At 42.7% G+C, this 27,585-nt stretch overlaps 1 protein-coding gene across 10 annotated transcripts in view; it reads left to right on the plus strand.

The window, feature by feature from the left end:
- Window positions 1-27,585, plus strand: part of slmapa (sarcolemma associated protein a) — a 135,207-nt gene that overhangs the window by 80,355 nt on the left and 27,267 nt on the right. For 7 of the 10 annotated variants that reach the window (XM_029692748.1, XM_029692747.1, XM_029692745.1 and 4 more), the window contains 5 exons: window positions 173-232; window positions 922-996; window positions 9,284-9,367; window positions 9,556-9,615; window positions 20,074-20,274. In XM_029692748.1, the coding sequence (XP_029548608.1) occupies window positions 173-232; window positions 922-996; window positions 9,284-9,367; window positions 9,556-9,615; window positions 20,074-20,274 (480 nt within the window). The remainder of the gene's footprint in view (window positions 1-172; window positions 233-921; window positions 997-9,283; window positions 9,368-9,555; window positions 9,616-20,073; window positions 20,275-27,585) is intronic. The other 3 variants (XM_029692746.1, XM_029692755.1, XM_029692751.1) reach the window with 1 other exon arrangement.

The raw sequence follows: 27,585 nt of genomic DNA on the forward strand, positions 1-27,585 counted from the left end.
CAGGTGCCCCATTTAGAGATGGTTGCTTCTCTGACTCTACAGGTGCCCCATTTAGAGATGGATGCTTCTCTGACTCTACAGGTGCCCCATTTAGAGATGGATGCTTCTCTCACTCTACAGGTGCCTCATTCAGTCATAGTCACGTTTTGACCACAATTTCTCCCCTCCACAGCCGTGAAACAGTTGAAAGAAGCAGTGGGCTCGTCGTTGCACAAGCTGGCCAACTTCGACGGTAAGTGTTTGTTTATCTCAGCAAAATAGTAGTGTAGGAATTAGGTTTGGCGAGTCATTTTTAAATCTAGTTATTTCCTGTCTACTTGGCTGAGGCCATATGGTTGTTTTAGTCAGTCTACTTGGCTGAGGCCATATGTCTACTTGGCTGAGGCCATATGGTTGTTTTAGTCAGTCTACTTGGCTGAGGCCATATGGTTGTTTTAGTCAGTCTACTTGGCTGAGGCCATATGGTTGTTTTAGTCAGTCTACTTGGCTGAGACCATATGGTTGTTTTAGTCAGTCTACTTGGCTGAGGCCATATGGTTGTTTTAGGCAGCCTACTTGATGTTATTATTTATTCAGGCCCAGGCATGTTTACTGAGCGATTGATCATTAGAAAATAAAATGAAAAATGTGGTTAATTTTGATTGTACAAATGTGCTGGCATAAAGTGTTTCCCTAAATGTAATTTGAATATTTTTCCCTAAATGTAATTTGAATATTTTTCCCAAAATGTAATTTGAATATTTTTCCCAAAATGTAATTTGAATATTTTTCCCAAAATGTAATTTGAATACTTTTCCCTACATGTAATTTGAATACTTTTCCCTACATGTAATTTGAATACTTTTCCCTACATGTAATTGATATGATGTGTTATGACCACGGTCTTACTAATGGCGGATGTCTACTATGTACCTGTCTCAGAGGTCATAGATGCCCACCTGCAGAACAACCAGACAGCAGAAGGAGACAGCCTTACCAGTCCTGACAGACTCAAAGGTAAAAAATACTGTTCATTACACGGGGCTCTATCGATGGGTTAGCTGACGAGGTCATGAAAACCATGTGGGCGCCTCCATGGGTCAGAAGTCAGCCTGTTGTTGTGATTCTGGATGGCCGGATCGCTAGCAAGAATGACAAGAAACTACCGTGTGGGGAATCGGAAGTGGCTCGTTTCAGCTCGTTCTTGATACCGTGTTTTGACTGATTTCATTGCAATGCTAATATGGCTAAAAGCCATATTAGCATTGCATATATATATATATATATATAAGCTTACATGTTGTTAACAATCTTAGCCAACCTCATCTGTTTTGCCACCGAAGTTGCGCACTCGTTGGTTTTGTTGCTAAACAAGCAACCAGTCTCCGTTGGGTGTAAGAGAACCTGGTCATCTCCAGTACAGCACCACCCTGTGGTAATACCAGGTATTACTCTTCCAGAGGAGACCAACTGGAGTCAGTCCAGCTCTCTGTTTAGTTTCAGCTGGCCTGCTCTCTAAGGTCGGGTTATCTCTTTGGCCTGTCCTAAATCTGGCCTCTGTGGTTCTCCTGTCTATCCTGAATCTGGCCTGTCCTCTCTGGTTCTCCTTCTGTCTATCCTGAATCTGGCCTGTCCTCTCTGGTTCTCCTTCTGTCTATCCTGAATCTGGCCTGTCCTCTCTGGTTCTCCTGTCTATCCTGATCTGGCCTGTCCTCTCTGGTTCTCCTTCTGTCTATCCTGAATCTGGCCTGTCCTCTCTGGTTCTCCTTCTGTCTATCCTGAATCTGGCCTGTCCTCTCTGGTTCTCCTTCTGTCTATCCTGAATCTGGCCTGTCCTCTCTGGTTCTCCTTCTGTCTATCCTGAATCTGGCCTGTCCTCTCTGGTTCTCCTTCTGTCTATCCTGAATCTGGCCTGTCCTCTCTGGTTCTCCTTCTGTCTATCCTGAATCTGGCCTGTCCTCTCTGGTTCTCCTTCTGTCTATCCTGAATCTGGCCTGTCCTCTCTGGTTCTCCTTCTGTCTATCCTGAATCTGGCCTGTCCTCTCTGGTTCTCCTTCTGTCTATCCTGAATCTGGCCTGTCCTCTCTGGTTCTCCTTCTGTCTATCCTGAATCTGGCCTGTCCTCTCTGGTTCTCCTTCTGTCTATCCTGAATCTGGCCTGTCCTCTCTGGTTCTCCTTCTGTCTATCCTGAATCTGGCCTGTCCTCTCTGGTTCTCCTTCTGTCTATCCTGAATCTGGCCTGTCCTCTCTGGTTCTCCTTCTGTCTATCCTGAATCTGGCCTGTCCTCTCTGGTTCTCCTTCTGTCTATCCTGAATCTGGCCTGTCCTCTCTGGTTCTCCTTCTGTCTATCCTGAATCTGGCCTGTCCTCTCTGGTTCTCCTTCTGTCTATCCTGAATCTACATGATCGGTGGGTATCAGCTCTTGAAGCTTTTCCCAGCCACGGTGTCTATTGTAGGTAAAACTATATCCAGGGCATTATCAGTTGTATCCAAGCCACGGGTCAGCTGTTAAACGTTCTCCTGGCACTCGTCGTCTGTTCAGGGTCAGCTGTCTGGCACCATCTCTCTCAGCAGTCTGAATGCAGACAGGAGATTAAACTGCGGCTGAATCACACAACGCTGATTTAATCATATCTATTTATATCCGCCTCTAATCCTACATGACACCAGGCCACTGACAAGGATTCTAGCAGCAGGGAACAGTAATTGACAGACCTCATCATGCCAATAGTTTTGTTTCAGAGAGGGAAAAGGGGGGTAGGGAACATCAGAGATGCTACAAATGGTATGGCATCTCCCCCAAGATTACAGATTACAGTACACACACCAGATTACACAGATTACAGTACACACACACCAGATTACACAGATTACAGTAACACACACCAGATTACCCAGATTACAGTAACACACACCAGATTACCCAGATTACAGTAACACACACCAGATTACCCAGATTACAGTAACACACACACCAGATTACAGTAACACACACCAGATTACACAGATTACAGTAACACACACACCAGATTACAGTAACACACACACCAGATTACAGTACACACACACACACCAGATTACAGTACACACACACACACACACACACCAGATTACAGTACACACACACACCAGATTACAGTACACACACACACACACAGGTCAGGCAAGAAGGTCAGGCAAGAAGGTCAGGCAAGATGCTGCTCAAAACAGAAACCACTGATTGGCAGCGCCTGTTTCCAATTTCAAATCAAAGTTTATTCATTGCATACACAGTTTAGCAGGTGTTATTACAGGCGCAGCTAAATGCTTGTCTTGCCAGCTCCCTTGTGCAGTAAAAATGTCCAATCAAAATATCAAGAAGAAAATCAAAAGTCCAAATGGCAAATATACTCATGGAGATTGACACTGAGTTTCAGCTGTAACCCCGGGGGGGGGGGGGGGGTCAGCAGACCCCACTATAGGGTAGAGGTCTTCATGGGTCCAAAACCGAAATGGACCTGGGGCACTCGATTTCAAGTGAGGGAAGCAGCAGAAGATAAATGTTTTTGAGCTACTTTATTAACCTGAGCTGATAAAACGTGAGAGGAGGCAGAGAGGTGCCGCTCTAGCAAGGCGTTGGAGGGGCCATGCTGTGGGCGAGTGACATGGGGATGAGGGAGAGACGAGCGACTACAACCAACCAAGCCAACTCGCGCCATAGTAGACTAATAGCTGCCATAGCTAGCTTATTTATCAAATATGATTACGTAGGCTCTGTGACTGTAGCCTATTGCCGCTTTGATGACTTCTGATTGGCCAATAACAAGCTACACGCGCCACGCTCCACTCTTCGTGAAAAGCAAGAGCAACAGCATAAATCATACAATTTCTCTCTCTTTCTACGGCAGCAGTCGTGTTCGGAGAAGTCAGTTAAAATTACACACATCCAAGACCGTGACAATCAGATCAGATCCGACCAGACCTGTGTCGTTATAGAATTCTGGATCCGGACTTGCTCGGTTGACGTCGTGGGCATTCGGGAACATGTAGATCCATGAATTAATCAAATGTATTTATTTTTTACATCAGCTAATGTCACAAAGTGCTGTAAAGAAACCCAGCCTAAAACCACAAACAGCAAGCAATGCAGGTGTAGAAGCACGGTGGCTAGGAAAAACTCCCTAGAAAGGCCAGAACCTAGGAAAAAACCTAGAGAGGAACCAGGCTCTGAGTGGTGGCCAGTCCTCTTCTAGCTGTGCTGGTGGAGATTATAAGAGTACATGGCCATTAAGGCCAGATCGTTCTTCAAGATATTCAAACGTTCATAGATGACCAGCAGAGTCAAATAATAATAAGCACAGTGGTTGTAGAGGGTGCAACAGGTCAGCTCCTCAGGAGTAAATGTCAGTTGGCTTTTCATAGCCGAGCATTCAAATCAAATCACATTTATTTATATAGCCCTTCGTACATCAGCTGAAATCTCAAAGTGCTGTACAGAAACCCAGCCTAAAACCCCAAACAGCAAGCAATGCATGTGAAAGAAGCACGGTGGCTGGGAAAAACTCCCTAGGAAAAACTCCTGAGAAAGGCCAAAAACCTAGGAAGAAACCTAGAGAGGAACCAGGCTATGAGGGGTGGCCAGTCCTCTTCTGGCTGTGCCGGGTGGATATTATAATAGAACATGGTCAAGATGTTAAAATGTTCGTAAATGACCAGCATGGTCAAATAATAATAATCATAGTAATTGTCGAGGGTGCAACAAGCACGTCCGGTGAACAGGTCAGGGTTCCGTAGCCGCAGGCAGAACAGTTGAAACTGGAGCAGCAGCATGGCCAGGTGGACTGGGGACAGCAAGGAGTCATCATGCCAGGTAGTCCTGAGGCATGGTCCTAGGGCTCAGGTCCTCCGAGAGAAAGAAAGAAAGAGAGAGAGAGAATTAGAGAGAGCATATTTACATTCACACAGGACACCGGATAAGACAAGAGAATACTCCAGATGTAACAGACTGACCCTAGCCCCCCGACACATAAACTACTGCAGCATAAATACTGGAGGCTGAGACAGGAGGGATCAGAAGACACTGTGGCCCCATCCGATGATACCCCCGGACGGGGCCAAACAGGCAGGATATAACCCCACCCACTTTGCCAAAGCACAGCCCCAACACCACTAGAGGGATATCTACAACCACCAACTTACCGTCCGAAGACAAGGCCGAGTATAGCCCACAAAGATCTCCGCCACGGCACAACCCAAGGGGGGGGCGCCAACCCAGACAGGAAGACCACGTCAGTGGCTCAACCTACTCAAGTGACGCACCCCTCCCAATGACGGCATGGAAGAACACCAGTAAGTCAGTGACTCAGCCCCTGTAAAAGGGTTAGAGGCAGAGAATCCCAGTGGGAAGAGGGGAACCGACAAGGCAGAGACAGCAAGGGCGGTTCGTTGCTCCAGCCTTTCCGTTCACCTTCACACTCCTGGGCCAGACTATACTTAATCATAGGACCTACTGAAGAGATAAGTCTTCAGTAAAGACTTAAAGGTTGAGACTGAGTCTGCGTCTCTCACATGGGTAGGCAGACCATTCCATAAAAATGGAGCTCTATAGGAGAAAGCCCTACCTCCAGCCGTTTGCTTAGAAATTCTAGGGACAATTAGGAGGCCTGCGTCTTGTGACCGTAGCGTACGTGTAGGTATGTACGGCAGGACCAAATCGGAAAGATAGGTAGGAGCAAGCCCATGTAATGCTTTGTAGGTTAGCAGTAAAACCTTGAAATCAGCCCTTGCCTTAACAGGAAGCCAGTGTAGGGAGGCTAGCACTGGAGTAATATGATCAAATTTTTTGGTTCTAGTCAGGATTCTAGCAGCCGTATTTAGCACTAACTGAAGTTTGTTTAGTGCTTTATCCGGGTAGCCGGAAAGTAGAGCATTGCAGTAGTCGAGCCTAGAAGTAACAAAAGCATGGATTAATTTTTCTGCGTCATTTTTGGACAGAAAGTTTCTGATTTTTGCAATGTTACGTAGATGGAAAAAAGCTGTCCTTGAAGCAGTCTTGATATGTTCTTCAAAAGAGAGATCAGGGTCCAGAGTAACGCCGAGGTCCTTCACAGTTTTATTTGAGACGACTGTACAACCATCCAGATTAATTGTCAGATTCAACAGAAGATCTCTTTGTTTCTTGGGACCTAGGACAAGCATCTCTGTTTTGTCCGAGTTTAAAAGTAGAAAATTTGCAGCCATCCACTTCCTTATGTCTGAAACACAGGCTTCTAGCGAGGGCAATTTTGGGGCTTCACCATGTTTCATTGAAATGTACAGCTGTGTGTCGTCCGCATAGCAGTGAAATTTAACATTATGTTTTCGAATGACATCCCCAAGAGGTAAAATATATAGTGAAAACAATAGTGGTCCTAGAACGGAACCTTGAGGAACACCGAAATTTACAATTGATTTGTCAGAGGACGAACCATTCACAGAGACAAACTGATATCTTTCCGACAGATAAGATCTAAACCAGGCCAGAACTTGTCCATGTAGACCAATTTGGGTTTCCAATCTCTCCAAAAGAATGTGGTGATCGATGGTATCAAAAGCGGCACTAAGATCTAGGAGCATGAGGACAGATGCAGAGCCTCGGTCTGACGTCATTAAAAGGTCATTTACCACCTTCACAAGTGCAGTCTCAGTGCTATGATGGGGTCTAAAACCAGACTGAAGCGTTTCGTATACATTGTTTGTCTTCAGGAAGGCAGTGAGTTGCTGCGCAACAACTTTTTCAACATTTTTTGAGAGGAATGGAAGATTCGATATAGGCCGATAGTTTTTTATAATTTCTGGGTCAAGATTGGGCTTTTTCAAGAGAGGCTTTATTACTGCCACTTTTAGTGAGCTTGGTACACATCCGGTGGATAGAGAGCCGTTTATTATGTTCAACATAGGAGGGCCAAGCACAGGAAGCAGCTCTTTCAGTAGTTTAGTTGGAATAGGGTCCAGTATGCAGCTTGAGGGTTTGGAGGCCATGATTATTTTCATCATTATGTCAAGAGATATAGTACTAAAACACTTTAGTATCTCCCTTGATCCTAGGTCCTGGCAGAGTTGTGCAGACTCAGGACAATGGAGCCCTGGAGGAATACCCAGATTTAAAGAGGAGTCCGTAATTTGCTTTCTAATGATCATGATCTTTTCCTCAAAGAAGTTCATAAATTTATTACTGCTGAAGTGAAAGCCATCCTCCATTTGCGAATGCTGCTTTTTAGTTAGCTTTGCGACAGTGTCAAAAAGAAATTTCGGATTGTTCTTATTTTCCTCAATTAAGTTGGAAAAATAGGATGATCGTGCAGCAGTGAGGGCTCTTCGATACTGCGCGGTGCTGTCTTTCCAAGCTAGTCGGAAGACTTCCAGTTTAGTGTGGCGCCATTTCCGTTCCAATTTTCTGGAAGCTTGCTTCAGAGCTCGTGTATTTTCTGTATACCAGGGAGCTAGTTTCTTATGACAGATGTTTTTAATTTTTAGGGGTGCAACTGCATCTAGGGTATTGCGCAAGGTTAAATTGAGTTCCTCGGTTAGGTGGTTAACTGATTCTTGTCCTCTGACGTCCTTGGGTAGGCAGAGGGAGTCTGGAAGGGCATCAAGGAATCTTTGGGTTGTCTGAGAATTTCAGAGGTAGAGACACAGGAGAGGGAGGGAGAGAGAGACAAAAACAGCAGGTCTGGGACAAGGTAGCACGTCCGGTGAACAGGTTAGGGTTCCATAGCCGCAGGCAGAACACTTGAAACTGGATCAGCAGCACGACCAGGTGGACTGGGGACAGCAAGGAGTCATCAGGCCACGAGAGGGATATCAACAGACCACAAACTTACTACCCTGAGACGAGGCTGAGTATAGCCCACAAAGATCTCCCCCACCACACGAGCCCGAGGGGGCGCAAAGCCGAACAGGAAGGTCACGAGAACTTCTACTATAGGGTGACTGACCAGCCCTGAACCAAGTCAGACAAACCCGTTGTTGTTGGACGGTAGCTCTGACCAGCCCTGAACAGTCAGACAAACCCCATGTTGTTGTTGGACGGGAGCTCTGACCAGCCCTGAACAGTCAGACAAACCCCTTGTTGTTGGACGGGAGCTCTGAACAGCTGTAGTGGCCAAAGTTCCAGATTCTAGAAGGCCACTTCTATAAAAGCCTAAATACAGGTTTGGTTTCGTTTCATGAGATGGAAAAAGAGTTGCTGTTCAAATTTATTAATTGTTTTTCTCACAGATTCCAGGTTGGTCAAAGAAAGCGATATGAATGGTTAAAAAGTCAAATCCCAAAGTACAAAATGATAAATAGCAACAGGCTAATTCAATCCAGAAGAAATGTTAGCAACAGGCTAATTCAGTCCAGAAGAAATGTTAGCAACAGGCTAATTCAGTCCAGAAGAAATGTTAGCAACAGGCAAAACCTCTTAAGGATCGAACGCTTTTTAAAACATTTCCTCCTAAAATGACAGACCCTAATCTAACTGCCTGTAGTTCAGGACCTGAAGCGAGGATATGCATATTCTTGGTACCATTTGAAAGGAAACACTTTGAAGTTTGTGGAAATGTGAAAGTAATATAGGAGAATATAACACAATAGATCTGGTAAAAGATAATACAAAGCAGCAGCTAATCTTCCTGGGGTCCGGCTAAATTAAGGCAGTTATACAATTTAAAAAACATTACAATACATTCATTACAGAATTCACAACGCACTGTGTTCTCTCAGGCTCATTTTTAAATCCAATTGTGTCCACCAGGTGTCACAATAGCATCTATTAAACACCACCACAGTCAGACAAACCCCTTGTTGTTGGACGGGAGCTCTGACCAGCCCTGAACAGTCAGACAAACCCCATGTTGTTGTTGTTGGACGGGAGCTCTGACCAGCCCTGAACAGTCAGACAAACCCCTTGTTGTTGGACGGGAGCTCTGACCAGCCCTGAACAGTCAGACAAACCCCTTGTTGTTGGACGGGAGCTCTGACCAGCCCTGAACAGTAACAGCTAGTTCTGGTCTTTAGCTCCAACTAGCTCTGTAGAACAGCTATTTCAGTTATGTGGTGCAACCACACACACCTCATACCCCCTGGCAGGCAGATCTATGACCATGGGTGGATGGAAACAAGGGGAGCAAGCCAACTGAAGCAACGGGGGGCATGTCATGTGTACTATTTTAATATTGCTTATTGAGTTAAACATACTTGACATTCTGTTACATTTTATCTCATGTGGTTTTATTAATTTGGTAGTTCAGTGTCGTGTTGCCTTCCCCCTGTTCTAACTGCTCTGTCTCTCTGTCCAGTAGAAAACCTTCTGGATGCTAAGGAGTCGGACATGTCAGATACACTAAGCCCCAGCAAAGATCGCAGCAGTGACGACACGTCAGGTAAAAAACCTTGAACAACAAGATACTGTTTAGACTTTTTATTATATCAACAAGTCTATATTTCTTTGTGAATTTTTAAATGTCTAAACATTTAAATGTTTAACTATTTAAATGTCTAACTATTTTGAAGTTGACTGGTATGTTCTCTCTCTCTCGCTCTCTCTCTCTCTGTCTCTCTCTCTGTGTAGACGGAAACATGGATGATCATGAGCTGAACGAGCCACAGAACAGGGTCGCCCTGCTCAAAGGTAATACATATTTATATATAATAATATACATTTTATTCTCAATATTGGTAAAGACCAGCTTATTGTGTGTTAGTGTGGTTGACATCAAATCTTGTTGTGTGGAGGCAACGGGATGAATCAAGTGGTTCACGTCAACAGTGGTTCAACAGTGGTTCACGTCAACATGTGTATATATATATGTATGTGTGTGTGTGTGTGTGTGTATGTATGTGTATATATATGTGTGTGTGTGTGTGTGTGTGTGTGTGTGTGTGTGTGTGTGTGTGTGTATGTGTGTGTGTGTGTGTGTGTGTGTGTATGTATGTATGTATGTATGTATGTATGTATGTATGTATGTATGTATGTATGTATGTATGTATGTATATATGTATGTATATATATATATATATATATATATATATATATATATATATATATATATATATATATATATATATATATATATATATATATATATATATATATATATATATATATATATATATATATATATATATATATATATATATATATATATATATATATATATATATATATATATATATATAGCCAATTACAACAATACTGAATGAACAATGAACACTTTTATTTATATATATAAAAATCGGCTGATTTAATCGGTATCATTTTTGGGGGGGGGGGGGGGGGGGGGGGTTCTCCAGTAATCGGTATCGGCGTTGAAAGCTCATAATCGGTCGACCTCTCGTATCAACAGGTGTCACCTTGTGCTAGAATAGATGATGTACCTTCTGTATCAACAGGTGTTGCATGCGTTTCCCTGCACACACAACAACAACAACACATCTCTGTAATCCTGCAGCTGTCCCAGTTAAAACACTGCAGGAGAGCAGCGCTAGACTGTGGTCCCTGGGCACGTTGTTGTTGGAATGTAAACCAATTAGCAACCAATTAGTCAGAAGAACTTTGCACTGCATAGATGTCACCTATTAGCTGTTGCCAAGGCAGCAGCTACTTTTCCTGGTGTCCAAACACATTAAGGCACTTACATTACATATAAAACTAAATATAAAACAATACATCATATAACATTATTACATCACTACATATCTACAGTACTAAATGTACAATAGCTCCATACAACAATATTACAATGTAGTGTGTGTACAGTGAGTGTGCTAGAGCCCGTGTGTGTGTGTGTGTGTGTGTGTGTGTGTGTGTGTGTCTCTTCAGTCCCCGCTGTTCCATAAGGTGTATTTTTACCTGCTTTTTAAATCTGATTCTACTGCTCGCATCAGTTACCTGATATGGCATAGAGTTCCATGTAGTCATGGCCCTGTGTAGTACTGTGAGCGCCTTCTATAGTCTGTTCTGGACTTGGACTGTGAAGAGACCTCTGGTGGCATGTCTTGTTGGGGTATGTATGGGTGTCTGAGCTGTGCGCCAGTAGTTTAGACAGACAGCTCGGTGCATTCAGCTTGTCAAAACAAGTAGTAATGAAGTAAATCTCTCTTCCACTTGGAGCCATGAGAGATTGACATGCATGTCATTAATTGTCCCAAGTCCCTCTTATGTGGCACCTGACCACACGACTGAACAGTAGTCCAGGTGTGACAAAACTAGTCTGCCCCAGTCTGAGGTCCTGGGCACTCTGGAGCAGGTTTTCATCAAGGACCTTTCTACTTTTCTCTGTTCATCTTTCCCTCGATCCTGACTAGTCTCCCAGTCCCTGCCGCTGAAAAACATCCCCAAAACATCCCCAAAACGTGATGCTGCCACCACCATGCTTCACCATAGGGATGGTGCCAGGTTTCCTTCAGACGTGAAGTTTGGCATTCAGGCCAAAGAGTTCATTCTTGGTTTCATCAGACCAGAGAATCTTGTTTCTCATGGTCTGATAGTCTTTAGGTACACTTTGGCAAACTCCAAGCGGGTTGTCATGTGACTTTTACTGAGGAGTAGCTTCTGTCTGGTCACTCTACAATAAAGGCCTGATTGGTGGAGTGCTGCAGAGATGGTTGTCCTTCTGGAAGGTTCTCCCAGCTCTGCAGAGGAACTCTGGAGCTCTGTCAGAGTGACCATTGGGTTTTTGGTCACCTCCCTGACCAAGGCCCTTCTCCCCCAATTGCTCAGTTTGGCCGGGCGGCCAGCTCTTGGAAAAGTCTTGGCGGTTCCAAACTTGAAGTTAAGAATTATGGAGGTCACTGTATTCTTGGGGACCTTCAATGCTGCAGAAATGTTTTGGTACCCTTCCCCAGATCTTTGCCTCGACACAATCCTGTCTCAAAACTGTATAGACAATTCCTTCGACCTCATGGCTTGGTTTTTGCTCTGACATGCACTTATATAGACAAGTGTGTCTCTTTCCAAATCATGTCCAATCAATTGAATTTACCACAGGTGGACTCCAATCAAGTTGTAGAAACATCTCAAGGATGATCAATGGAAACATGATGCACCTGAGCTCAATTTGAAGTCTCATAGCAAAGGGTCTGAATACTTATGTAAATATGTTTTTGCTTTGTCATTGTGGGGCATTGTGTGTAGATTGAGGGGCAAAAAATATAAGTTTTAGAATAAGGTAACGTAACAAAATGTGTAAAAAGTCAAGGAGTCTGAATACTTTTGCCGATAGCATTGTGTGTGACTACATGTGTCTGTGACACTGTGTGTGTGGATGACTCTGTGACTGTGTGTGTGAGACTGTGTTTACTCTGATCCCTCTGTAATTTTCTCTGTAATATCCCCGACGGAACAGAAGCCCTGGCAGCGGTCTGTCTGTCAGGTCGGTCATTACATTCATCATCACACTGAACACCTGCTTTTATCTGAAATCGTTTTTTTAGTCTGTCTACTACCACCAAGGTTAACTGATGACTTCATCAGAATCGTGTTATCAACTCCATGTTGATAAGTCTGGCTTTTAATGGCAGGGTTAAACCTTGGTCTCGGTTTCCATTCGAGGACTGTTTTAGTGTTCAGTTAGTCTGCCCAACTCTACTGCTTTCAGATCCATTGTATATCTCAACTGCTTTCAATTATGAGAGACAGACTGACAGACCAGAAACCGTGGATAGGTGGCGGCATTCGCGCAACACTGAAAGCTCAAAGCACCGCGTTTAACCATGACAACGTGACTGGGAATATGGCCGAAATATAAACAGTGTAGTTATTCCCTCCGTAAGGAAATCCCAACAGGCAGAACGTCAGTACAGAGACAAAGTGGAGTCGTAATTCAAAGGCTCAGACACGAGACGTATGTGGTAGGGTCTTTTGACAATCACGGATTACGAAGGGTAAATCAGTCGCATCGCAAACACCGACGTCTTGCCTCCGGACAAGCTAAACACCTTCGCCCGCTTTGATGATAACGCAGTGCCACCGACACGGCCCGCTACCAAGGACTGTTGGCATTCCTGCTCCGTGGCCGACGTAAGACATTTAAGACGGTATCCCGAGCCGCGTCCTGGTGTGTTTACGGACATCGCTCCCTATTCCAGTCTGTTGTCCCGACTTCATTCAAGATGGCCACCATTGTTCCTGTACCCAAGAAAGCAAAGGTAACTGAACTAAATGACTATCGCTCCGTAGCACTCACTTCTGTCATCATGAAGTGCTTTGAGAGGCTAGTTAAGGATCATATCACCTCCACCTTACCTGCCACCCTAGATCCACTTCAATTTGCATAGTGCCCCAAGAGATCCACAAATGATGCACACTGCCCTATCCCATATGGACAAGAGGAATACCTATTTTAAGAATGCTGTTCATTGACTATAGCTCAGCATTCAACACCATAGTACCCTCCAAGCTCATCATTAAGCTCGGGCCCTGGTTCTGAACCTCCACAGATACTCAACACTGGGGCCCCTCCTGTACTCCCTGTTCACCCATGACTGTGCAGACGACACAAAAGTAGTAGGCCTGATTACCAACAATGACGAGACGGCCTACAGGGAAGGAGGTGGGGGCCCTCGGAGTGTGGTGTCAGGAAAATAACCTCTCACTCAACATCAACAAAACAAAGGAGCTGATCGTGGACAGGAAACAGGAGAGGGAGCACCCCCATATCCATATCGACGGGACCGCAGTGGAGAAGGTGGAAAGCTTGAAGTTCCTCGGCGTACACATCACTGACGATCTGAAATGGTCCACACACACAGACAGCGTGGTGAAGAACCTCAGGAGGCTGAAGAAATTTGGCTTGTCACCTAAAACCCTGACAAACTTTTACAGATGCACAATTGAGAGCATACTGTCAGGCTGTATCACCGCCTGGTACGGCAACTGCACCGCCCACAATCGCAAGGCTCTCCAGATGGTGGTGCGGTCTGCCCAACGCATCACCGGGGGCAAAGTACCTGCCCTCCAGGACACCTACAGCACCCGATGTCACAGGAAGGCCAAAAAGATCATCAAGGACATCAACCACCCGAGCCACTGCCTGTTCACCCCGCTATCATCCAGAAGGCGAGGTCAGTACAGGTGCATCAAAGCTGGGACAGAGAGACTGAAAAACAGCTTCTATCTCAAGGCCATCAGACTGTTTAATAGCCATGACTAGGCAGCTACCAACCGGTTACTCAACCCTGCACCTTAGAGGCTGCTGCCCTATATACATAGACATGGAATCACTGGTCACTTTAATAATGGAACACTAGTCACTTTAATAATGTTTACATACTGCTTTACTCATCTCATATGTATCTACTGTATTCTATTCTACTGTATTTTAGTCAATGACACTCCGACATTGCTCAATCTAATATTTATATATTTCTTAATTCCATTCTTTTACTTTTAGATTTGTGTTTATTGCTGTGACTTGTTAGATACTACTGCACTGTTGGAGCTAGGAACACAAGCAATTTACTACACCCGCAATAACATCTGCTAAATGTGTGTGACTAATAAAATTTGATTTTGATTTGACAAGTCTCTCCTTTTAAATTCCTTGGGAAGTGTACGAATCCACACCTTCAAGAGATAAGGGTAGAGAATTGGACCACAGCATTGACTGTTGGGTGTTGCATATATACTCAGTAGCCAGTTTATTGGTTCGCTCCTACAGACAGTGAGTCACGGGGCCGTGGCTTGTTATATAAAGCAGGCAGACAGGCATCCAGGCATTCAGTTACTGTTCGATGGAAAGTTCGAATGGGCAAAACGAGTGATCTAAGCTACTTTAAACGTGGTATGATCGTCGGTATCAGGCGCGCCGGATCCAGTATTTCAAACGTCAGGCCTCCTGGGCTTTTCACACACACACACACGACCAGTATCTAGGGTTTACGGAGAATGGGGCGGCAAACAAACAACATCCAGTCAGTGGCAGTTCTGTGGGTGGAAAAACAGCTTGTTGATGAGAGAATTCGAAGGAGAATGGCAAGAATCGTGCAAGCTAATAAGCGGGCCACAAACAGAAAAATAACAGCAGAGTGGCATCTCTGAATTCACAACTCGTCGGTTCTTGTAACGGATGGGTTATTGCAGCAGACGACCACACCGGGATCCACTCCTAGACCACACCGGGTTCCACTCCTAAACCACACCGGGTTCCACTCCTAAACCACACCGGGTTCCACTCCTAAACCACACCGGGTTCCACTCCTAAACCACACCGGGTTCCACTCCTAAACAACACCGGGTTCCACTCCTAGACCACTCCGGGTTCCACTCCTAGACCACACCGGGTTCCACTCCTAAACCACACCGGGTTCCACTCCTAAACCACACCGGGTTCCACTCCTAGACCACACCGGGTTCCACTCCTAAACCACACCGGGTTCCACTCCTAGACCACACCGGGTTCCACTCCTAGACCACACCGGGTTCCACTCCTAAACCACACCGGGTTCCACTCCTATCAGATAAAAACGGGGGGAGTAGGGTGTTAAGGTCATGGTGTGACTGAACCCCCACTAGAGGGAACTGTTGAGGCAGTGATAAAGGTTGGTTGGTTGGTACTGTTTAACGTCATCCACTTAATCCTGTATTTATTTATGGGACTCATGACACATGGAAGAATATTTCAACTTAATCAATCCTAGAGGGAGGGTTGAAGAGAGGGAGGGAGGGAGGGTTAGAGGGAGTGAGGGAGGGTTAGAGGGAGTGAGGGAGGGTTAGAGGGAGAGAGAGGTAGGGAGGGTTAGAGGGAGGGAGGGAGGGTTAGAGGGAGTGAGGGAGGGTTAGAGGGAGTGAGGGAGGGTTAGAGGGAGAGATGGAGGGTTAGAGGGAGAGATGGAGGGTTAGAGGGAGAGATGGAGGGTTAGAGGGAGAGATGGAGGGTTAGAGGGAGAGATGGAGGGTTAGAGGGAGAGATGGAGGGTTAGAGGGAGAGATGGAGGGTTAGAGGGAGAGAGAGGTAGGGAGGGTTAGAGGGAGGTTTGGAGAGAAAGAGGGAGGGAGGAAGGAAGGGTTGGAGAGAGGAAGCAAGAGGGACAGAGGAAGGAAGGAAGGAAGGAAGGGAGATAGGGAGGGGTAGATTTGTCTCATTTCATCATAGATATGTAAAGGCCATGTGTGTTAGTCACTGTAAAGTAAATCCTCTCCTTGGTCACCATTCGACACACACCAGTCTGGAGGGTGAAGTCACAAGCTCTGCTGATTGGCTGCTGCATAGCAACCTTGTGGTGCCAAAAGCCCTGGTCTGCCCTAGAAAATGTCCATTACAATCTCCAGAACGGCCAAACTTGACACTTTTGGGCTCTAAAATGTCTTTATTATGATCAAGTTGTATCCCCTACGGTGAATTATTTTAAAGTTTGCTACAAAATTTTAATAGTGATGCATTCTGACTAGTACATGTCATGACACAAGATGGCAGCTCCATTAAACTCTCAGCCAGGAGGAAAACGTGATCCTTTTTGAGATTTTTCCGTGGTGCCATTCAGCAATATGGTCGCCTTTCAAATTCAAATAGTTCCCCCGGGTTTCGCGCGCCACCGGGAGTTGACAGGGATGACATCAGCGCCTTCACCCTCTGGTTTTAATGGAAACATCAGCGGATATAAACAGCATCGTGACATCAGTGTTTAAACATCTGGTGTGTGATGTGAGTGGAGGAGTGAGATGGTTGGCCCCCCCCAGACCACATCATCCCAAAGGACCTTCACACATTATTCCATGACTCCCTGACTCCCTACTCCATTACTCCATTACTCCATTACTCCCTACTCCATTACTCCCTACTCCATTACTCCCTACTCCATTACTCCCTACTCCATTACTCCATTACTCCATTACTCCCTACTCCATTACTCCATTACTCCATTACTCCATTACTCCCTACTCCATTACTCCCTACTCCATTACTCCCTACTCCATTACTCCCTGACTCCATTACTCCCTACTCCATTACTCCCTAACCTCATTACTCCCTAACCTCATTACTCCATGACTCCCTACTCCATGATGCCATGACTCCATGACTGCATGACTCTCTACTCCATGACTCCCTACTCCATGATGCCATGACTCCCTACTCCATGACTCCCTACTCCATGACTCCCTACTCCATGACTCCCTACTCCATGACTGCATGACTCCCTACTCCATGACTCCCTACTCCATGACTCCCTACTCCATGACTCCCTACTCCATGACTCCCTACTCCATGACTGCATGACTCCCTACTCCATGACTCTCTACTCCATGACTGCATGACTCCCTACTCCATGACTCTCTACTCCATGACTGCATGACTCCCTACTCCATGACTGCATGACTCCCTACTCCATGACTCCCTACTCCATGACTGCATGACTCCCTACTCTATGACTCCCTACTCTATGACTCCCTACTCTATGACTCCCTACTCTATGACTCCCTACTCTATGACTCCCTACTCTATGACTCCCTACTCCATGATGCCATGACTCCCTACTCCATGACTCCCTACTCCATGACTCCCTACTCCATGACTCCATGACTCCCTACTCCATGACTCCCTACTCCATGACTCCCTACTCCATGACTCCCTACTCCATGACTCTCTACTCCATGACTCCCTACTCCATGACTCCCTACTCCATGACTCCCTACTCCATGACTCCCTACTCCATGATGCCATGACTCCCTACTCCATGACTCCCTACTCCATGACTCCCTACTCCATGACTCCCTACTCCATGACTCCCTACTCCATGACTGCATGACTCCTTACTCCATGACTCCCTACTCCATGACTCCCTACTCCATGACTCCCTACTCCATGACTCTCTACTCCATGACTCCCTACTCCATGACTGCATGACTCCCTACTCCATGACTCCCTACTCCATGACTGCATGACTACCTACTCCATGACTCCCTACTCCATGACTCCCTACTCCATGACTGCATGACTCCCTACTCCATGACTCCCTACTCCATGACTCCCTACTCCATGACTCCCTACTCCATGACTCCATGACTCCCTACTCCATGACTCCCTACTCCATGACTCCCTACTCCATGACTCCATGACTCAGTGTGTTATTCTCCTGCTGTGGTAAGTGGGAGATGTGGATGAAGGGTTAGAGTGACGTCTTTACTCCAGGGGAGTTCTGTAATTTCATCTTTAGTCTAGGGTTGCTGGGATGATAAACCAAAAACATTACAGACATTGACCTCCTCTTACCGAAGCGTTTAGCTTAAATTGGTTATTTTGGGTGATTTTGCTACACAACAGTTCCTGCAGATATTATTATTACCGAATGTGCCCACAAGGGGCGCTATTTCAACAGTTATCTTGATCCAGGAAGGGATTGAATGTCTCTGCTGTAACCAAGAAGGTTGATCTTGACATTTAGCCACTTAGCTATAGCATGTTAGCATGTTAGCAAAACCAAATGTATAGCTGGATCCCTGAGCTGGATTTTACATTTACATTTAAGTCATTTAGCAGACGCTCTTATCCAGAGCGACTTATTTATTTGAAATGTCTTAGATTTCTTATAGTTACAAGCAGTGGCGTAGCACGGACCCCCCCCCACACGACCGCAGCCCCCCCAGCCCCCCCCCAGCCGCCCACAGCCCCCCGCCCACCAAGTGGTCCGCAGCCCCCCCCCTCCCAGCCGTCCGCAGCCGCCCCCCCTCCCAGCCGCCCGCAGCCCCCCCTCCCAGCCGCCCGCAGCCCCCCCCTCCCAGCCGCCCGCAGCCCCCCCCCTCCCAGCCGCCCGCAGCCCCCCCTCCCAGCCGCCCGCAGCCCCCCCGCCCGCAGCCCCCCCTGCCAGCCGCCCCAGCCGCCCGCAGCCCCCCCCCCCCAGCCGCCCGCAAGGCTGATTTTAATGGAACCATTCAGCGTCTTGAAACCTAAATACATTCACCTTAAGATTGACTGAGTTACACACTATACAAACTGTGTGTGTCCACAGTCTGTCCCTATATCTAACTATCTTGTCAGTCCTCTCTCCAGACGAGCTCAGTCGGGCCAACCTGGAGCCCGGTTTGGTGTCTTACTGTGTTGTCCCCTGTGTGTCCCTGTCTAACTGTCCCCTGTGTGTCCCTGTCTAACTGTCCCCTGTGTGTCCCTGTCTAACTGTCCCCTGTGTGTCCCTGTCTAACTGTCCCCTGTGTGTCCCTGTCTAACTGTCCCCTGTGTGTCCCTGTCTAACTGTCCCCTGTGTGTCCCTGTCTAACTGTCCCCTGTGTGTCCCTGTCTAACTGTCCCCTTGTGTCCCTGTCTAACTGTCCCCTGTGTGTCCCCTGTCTAACTGTCCCCTCTGTGTCCCTGTCTGTACTGTCCCCCTGTGTGTCCCTGTCTACTGTCCCCCTGTGTGTCCCTGTCTAACTGTCCCCCTGTGGTGTCCCTGTCTGTCTGTCCCCTGTGTGTCCCTGTCTGTCTGTCCCCTCTGTGTCCCTGTCTGTCTGTCCCCTCTGTGTCCCTGTCTGTCTGTCCCCTGTGTGTCTCTGTCTAACTGTCCCCTGTGTGTCCCTGTCTAACTGTCCCCTGTGTGTCCCTGTCTAACTGTCCCCTGTGTGTCCCTGTCTAACTGTCCCCTGTGTGTCCCTGTCTACTGTCCCCTGTGTGTCCCTGTCTAACTGTCCCCTGTGTGTCCCTGTCTAACTGTCCCCTGTGTGTCCCTGTCTAACTGTCCCCTGTGTGTCCCTGTCTAACTGTCCCCTGTGTGTCCCTGTCTCTGTCCCCTGTGTGTCCCTGTCTGTCTGTCCCCTGTGTGTCCCTGTCTGTCTGTCCCCTGTGTGTCCCTGTCTGTCTGTCCCCTGTGTGTCCCTGTCTGTCTGTCCCCTGTGTGTCCCTGTCTGTCTGTCCCCTGTGTGTCCCTGTCTGTCTGTCCCCTGTGTGTCCCTGTCTAACTGTCCCCTGTGTGTCCCTGTCTAACTGTCCCCTGTGTGTCCCTGTCTAACTGTCCCCTGTGTGTCCCTGTCTAACTGTCCCCTCTGTGTCCCTGTCTGTCTGTCCCCTCTGTGTCCCTGTCTGTCTGTCCCCTCTGTGTCTCTGTCTAACTGTCCCCTGTGTGTCCCTGTCTAACTGTCCCCTCTGTCCACTCCTCTCTCCAGACGAGCTCAGTCGGGCCAACCTGGAGCCCGGGGACACCGAGCAGGTGATTAACCACCTCCACAGAGCTCTGCTGGAGGCCCAGGAGTTGGCCAACACAGGCAAGCAGAAGTGTCTGGAGCTCCAGGCCTTACTGGAAGAGGAGAGGAGGAGCAACAGGCAGCAGACTGAGGAGTCAGCCAAGCAGATCCACTACCTACAGAGTGAGTATAGTACCGATCGGTAGAGTATAGTACAGATCAGTAGAGTATAGTACAGATCAGTAGAGTATAGTACAGATCAGTAGAGTATAGTACAGATCAGTAGAGTATAGTACCGATCAGTAGAGTATAGTACCGATCACTACCTACAGAGTGAGTATGGTACAGATCAGTAGAGTGTAGTACAGATCAGTACATTAGAGTATAGTACAGATCAGTAGAGTATAGTACAGATCAGTAGAGTATAGTACAGATCAGTACCTACAGAGGGAGTATAGTACAGATCAGTGCCTACAGAGGGAGTATAGTACAGATCAGTAGAGTATAGTACAGATCAGTATAGTATAGTACAGATCAGTACATTAGAGTATAGTACAGATCAGTAGAGTATAGTACAGATCAGTACCTACAGAGGGAGTATAGTGCAGATCAGTAGAGTATAGTACAGATTAGTAGAGTATAGTACAGATCAGTAGAGTATAGTGCAGATCAGTAGAGTATAGTGCAGATCAGTAGAGTATAGTGCAGATCAGTAGAGTATAGTGCAGATCAGTAGAGTATAGTGCAGATCAGTACCTACAGAGGGAGTATAGTACAGATCAGTAGAGTATAGTGCAGATCAGTAGAGTATAGTACAGATCAGTACCTACAGAGGGAGTATAGTGCAGATCAGTAGAGTATAGTGCAGATCAGTAGAGTATAGTACAGAGCAGTACATTAGAGTATAGTACAGATCAGTAGAGTATAGTGCAGATCAGTACCTACAGAGGGAGTATAGTACAGATCAGTAGAGTATAGTACAGATCAGTAGAGTATAGTACAGATCAGTACCTACAGAGGGAGTATAGTGCAGATCAGTAGAGTATAGTACAGATCAGTATAGTACAGATCAGTACATCAGAGTATAGTACAGATCAGTACCTACAGAGGGAGTATAGTACAGATCAGTAGAGTATAGTACAGATCAGTAGAGTATAGTGCAGATCAGTAGAGTATAGTGCAGATCAGTACATTAGAGTATAGTACAGATCAGTAGAGTATAGTGCAGATCAGTACCTACAGAGTGAGTATAGTACAGATCAGTACCCACAGAGGGAGTATAGTACAGATCAGTAGAGTATAGTACAGATCAGTACATTAGAGTATAGTACAGATCAGTACCTACAGAGGGAGTATAGTGCAGATCAGTAGAGTATAGTGCAGATCAGTAGAGTATAGTGCAGATCAGTTGAGTATAGTGCAGATCAGTACATTAGAGTATAGTACAGATCAGTAGAGTATAGTGCAGATCAGTACCTACAGAGTGAGTATAGTACAGATCAGTACCTACAGAGGGAGTATAGTACAGATCAGTAGAGTATAGTGCAGATCAGTAGAGTATAGTACAGATCAGTACCTACAGAGGGAGTATAGTGCAGATCAGTAGAGTATAGTACAGATCAGTACCTACAGAGGGAGTATAGTACAGATCAGTAGAGTATAGTACAGATCAGTAGAGTATAGTGCAGATCAGTAGAGTATAGTACAGAGCAGTACATTAGAGTATAGTACAGATCAGTAGAGTATAGTGCAGATCAGTACCTACAGAGGGAGTATAGTACAGATCAGTATAGTACAGATCAGTAGAGTATAGTACAGATCAGTACCTACAGAGGGAGTATAGTGCAGATCAGTAGAGTATAGTGCAGATCAGTAGAGTATAGTGCAGATCAGTATAGTATAGTGCAGATCAGTAGAGTATAGTGCAGATCAGTAGAGTATAGTGCAGATCAGTAGAGTATAGTACCGATCACTACCTACAGAGGGAGTATAGTACAGATCGGTACATTGCAATAATGACATTACTATGTAATATGTCATACCATACATTACATGACTATACCATACATCACTGTACTGTACACTACCTTACTATACCATACATTAAATTACTATACCATAATTACATCACCATACTATACCATATACATTACTATACATATGCAATACTATACCATATACCATACATTACTATACCATACACCATACATTATATTACCATTCCATATATTACTGTAGAATACCATATGCTATACGTTACATTACCATACATTACATTACTATAACATACCATATACAATACATTACATTACCATTCCATATACCATACATCACAATACCATATACAATACATTACATTACCATTCCATATACCATACATCACAATACCATATACAATACATTACATTACCATTCATTACATAACCATTCCGTATACCATACATTACAATACATTACATTACCACCATACAACATACCATATGCTACACACTTCATTACCATATTCCCCTCAAACTCAACTCTGGACCTCAGCCAGTTACACTGCGTTTTTTTCATTGTTCCCCTCTAATCAGGGACTGATTTAGACTTTAGACATCAGGTGCCTGCAATTCATTATCAGGTAGAACAGAAAACCAGCAGGCTCCGGACCTCATAGGGTTTGAGTTGAATACCCTACCTACATTACTATATCATACATTACTATACCATGCATTGCATTATCATACCATACCATATTTTAAATTGCCATACATTACATTGTCTTACATTACTGTGGCATAAATTACATTACTATACCATATATTACTATACCATACATTGCCATAAAATACATTACCATACCATACATTATTATACAGTACGTTACATTACTATACCATACATTACATTACTATACCATACATTACAATACATTACTATACATTACATTGCATTACTATACCTTATATTACTATACCATGCCATACATTGCAATACTATACCATACTTTACATTACTATACCATATTTTACATTACAATACCATACTTTACATTACTATACCATATTTTACATTACAATACCATACTTTACATTACTGTGCCATACATTACTATATTATACATTATATTACTATACCACACATTACTATAATTACAATACCATACTTTACATTACTCTGCCATACATTACTATGCCGTATAATACTATACCATACATTACAATACCATAAATTACTATATCATACCTTATTATAGCATACATTATGATACCATACATTACCATTACTATACATTAATATAGCATACATTACCATTACCACACATTACTATAATTACAATACCATACTTTACATTACTATGCCATATATTACTATACCATACATTACAATACCATACATTACTATATCATACCTTATTATAGCATACATTACTATACCATACATTGTCATTACTATACCATACAATACATTACTATACATTACATTACTATACCATACATTACCATTACTATACATTACTATACCATACATTGCCATTACTATACATTACTATACCATACATTACCATTGATATAGATTACTATACATACATTACCATTACTATACCAAACATTACCATTACTATACATTAATATACCACACATTACCATTACTATATCATACATTACCATTACTATACATTAATATACCATACATTACCATTACTATGCATTACTATACCATACAATACAATTGCTATACATTAATATACCATACATTACCATTGCTATAGATTAATATAATATACATTACCATTGCTATACCATACATTACCATTGCTATACATTACTATACCATGCATTACCATTACTATACCATACATTACATTACTATACCATACATTACCATTGCTATACATTACTATACCATGCATTACCATTACTCTACCATACATTACATTACTATACCATGCATTACCATTACTATACCATACATTCCATTACTATACCATGCATTACCATTACTATACCATGCATTACCATTACTATACCATACATTACATTACTATACCATACATTACATTACTATACCATACATTACATTACTATACATTACATTACATTACTATACCATACATTACCATTGCTATACCATACATTACATTACTATACCATACATTACATTAATATACCATACATTACCATTACTATACCATACATTCCATTACTATACCATGCATTACCATTACTATACCATGCATTACCATTACTATACCATACATTACATTACTATACAATGCATTACCATTACTATACCATGCATTACCATTACTATACCATACATTACATTACTATACAATGCATTACCATTACTATACCATACATTCCATTACTATACCATGCATTACCATTACTATACCATGCATTACCATTACTATACCATACATTACATTACTATACAATGCATTACCATTACTATACCATACATTCCATTACTATACCATGCATTACCATTACTATACCATACATTACATTACTATACCATACATTACATTACTATACCATACATTACCATTACTATACCATACATTACATTACTATACCATGCATTACCATTACTATACCATACATTCCATTACTATACCATGCATTACCATTACTATACCATACATTACATTACTATACCATACATTACATTACTATACCATACATTACATTACTATACCATACATTACCATACTATACCATACATTACTTACTATACCTACATTACCATGCTATACATTACTATACACATACATTACTTATACCATTACATTACCATTGCTATACATACTATACCATGCATTACCATTACTATACCATACATTCCATTACTATACCATGCTTACCATTACTATACCATGCATTACCATTACTATACCATACATACATTACTATACAATGCATTACCATTACTATACCAGCTACCATTACTATACATACATTACATTACTATACAATGCATTACCATTACTATACCATACATTCCATTACTATACCATGCATTACCATTACTATACCATGCATTACCATTACTATACCATACATTACATTACTATACAATGCATTACATTACTATACCATACATTACTATACCATGCATTACCATTACTATACCATACATTACATTACTATACCATACATTACATTACTATACCATACATTACCATTACTATACCATACATTACATTACTATACCATGCATTACCATTACTATACCATACATTCCATTACTATACCATGCATTACCATTACTATACCATGCATTACCATTACTATACCATACATTACATTACATCAATGCATTACCATTACTATACCATGCATTACCATTACTATACCATACATTACATTACTATACAATGCATTACCATTACTATACCATACATTCCATTACTATACCATGCATTACCATTACTATACCATGCATTACCATTACTATACCATACATTACATTACTATACCATACATTCCATTACTATACCATGCATTACATTACTATACCATACATTACATTACTATACCATACATTACATTACTATACCATACATTACATTACTATACATTACATTACTATACCATGCATTACCATTACTATACCATACATTCCATTACTATACCATGCATTACCATTACTATACCATACATTACATTACTATACCATACATTACATTACTATACCATACATTACATTACTATACCATACATTACCATTACTATACCATACATTACATTACTATACCATACATTACCATTGCTATACATTACTATACCATACATTACATTACTATACCATACATTACCATTGCTATACATTACTATACCATGCATTACCATTACTATACCATACATTCCATTACTATACCATGCATTACCATTACTATACCATACATTACATTACTATACCATACATTACATTACTATACCATACATTACCATTACTATACCATACATTACATTACTATACCATACATTACCATTGCTATACATTACTTTACCATACATTACATTACTATACCATACATTACCATTGCTATACATTACTATACCATGCATTACCATTACTATACCATACATTCCATTACTATACCATGCATTACCATTACTATACCATGCATTACCATTACTATACCATACATTACATTACTATACAATGCATTACCATTACTATACCATGCATTACCATTACTATACCATACATTACATTACTATACAATGCATTACCATTACTATACCATACATTCCATTACTATACCATGCATTACCATTACTATACCATGCATTACCATTACTATACCATACATTACATTACTATACAATGCATTACCATTACTATACCATACATTCCATTACTATACCATGCATTACCATTACTATACCATACATTACATTACTATACCATACATTACATTACTATACCATACATTACCATTACTATACCATACATTACATTACTATACCATGCATTACCATTACTATACCATACATTCCATTACTATACCATGCATTACCATTACTATACCATATATTACATTACTATACCATACATTACATTACTATACCATTCATTACATTACTATACCATACATTACCATTACTATACCATACATTACATTACTATACCATACATTACCATTGCTATACATTACTATACCATACATTACATTACTATACCATACATTACCATTGCTATACATTACTATACCATGCATTACCATTACTATACCATACATTACCATTGCTATACATTACTATACCATGCATTACCATTACTATACCATATATTACATTACTATACCATACATTACATTACTATACCATGCATTACCATTACTATACCATGCATTACCATTACTATACCATACATTACATTACTATACCATGCATTACCATTACTATACCATGCATTACCATTACTATACCATACATTACATTACTATACCCTTTTATTTTATTGAACCTGTATTTAACAAGGCAAGTCAGTTAAGAACAAATTCTTATTTTCAATGACAGCCTAGGAACAGTGGGTTAACTGCCTTGTTCAGGGGCAGAACGACAGATTTTGTACCTTGTCAGCTCGGGGATTCGATCCAGCAACCTTTCAGTTACTGGCCCAACGCCCTAACCACTAGGCTAAACCTACATTACTTTACCGTACCATACATTAGCATACCATGCATTACTATACCATACATTACTATACATTACATTACTATACATTACATTACTATACATTACATTACTATACATTACATTACTATACATTACATTGCTATACCATACATTACCTTGCTATACCATACATTACATTACTATACCATACATTACATTAAACCATACATTACATTACATTACATTACCATACATTACATTAATATACCATACATTACAGTACTATACATTACTATACATTACAGTACTATACATTACTATACATTACATTACTATACATTACTATGCATTACTTTACATTACATTACTAAACCATACATTA

Source organism: Salmo trutta, chromosome 16 (assembly GCF_901001165.1).
Source record: "Salmo trutta chromosome 16, fSalTru1.1, whole genome shotgun sequence".
NCBI classification, from domain to species: domain Eukaryota; kingdom Metazoa; phylum Chordata; class Actinopteri; order Salmoniformes; family Salmonidae; genus Salmo; species Salmo trutta.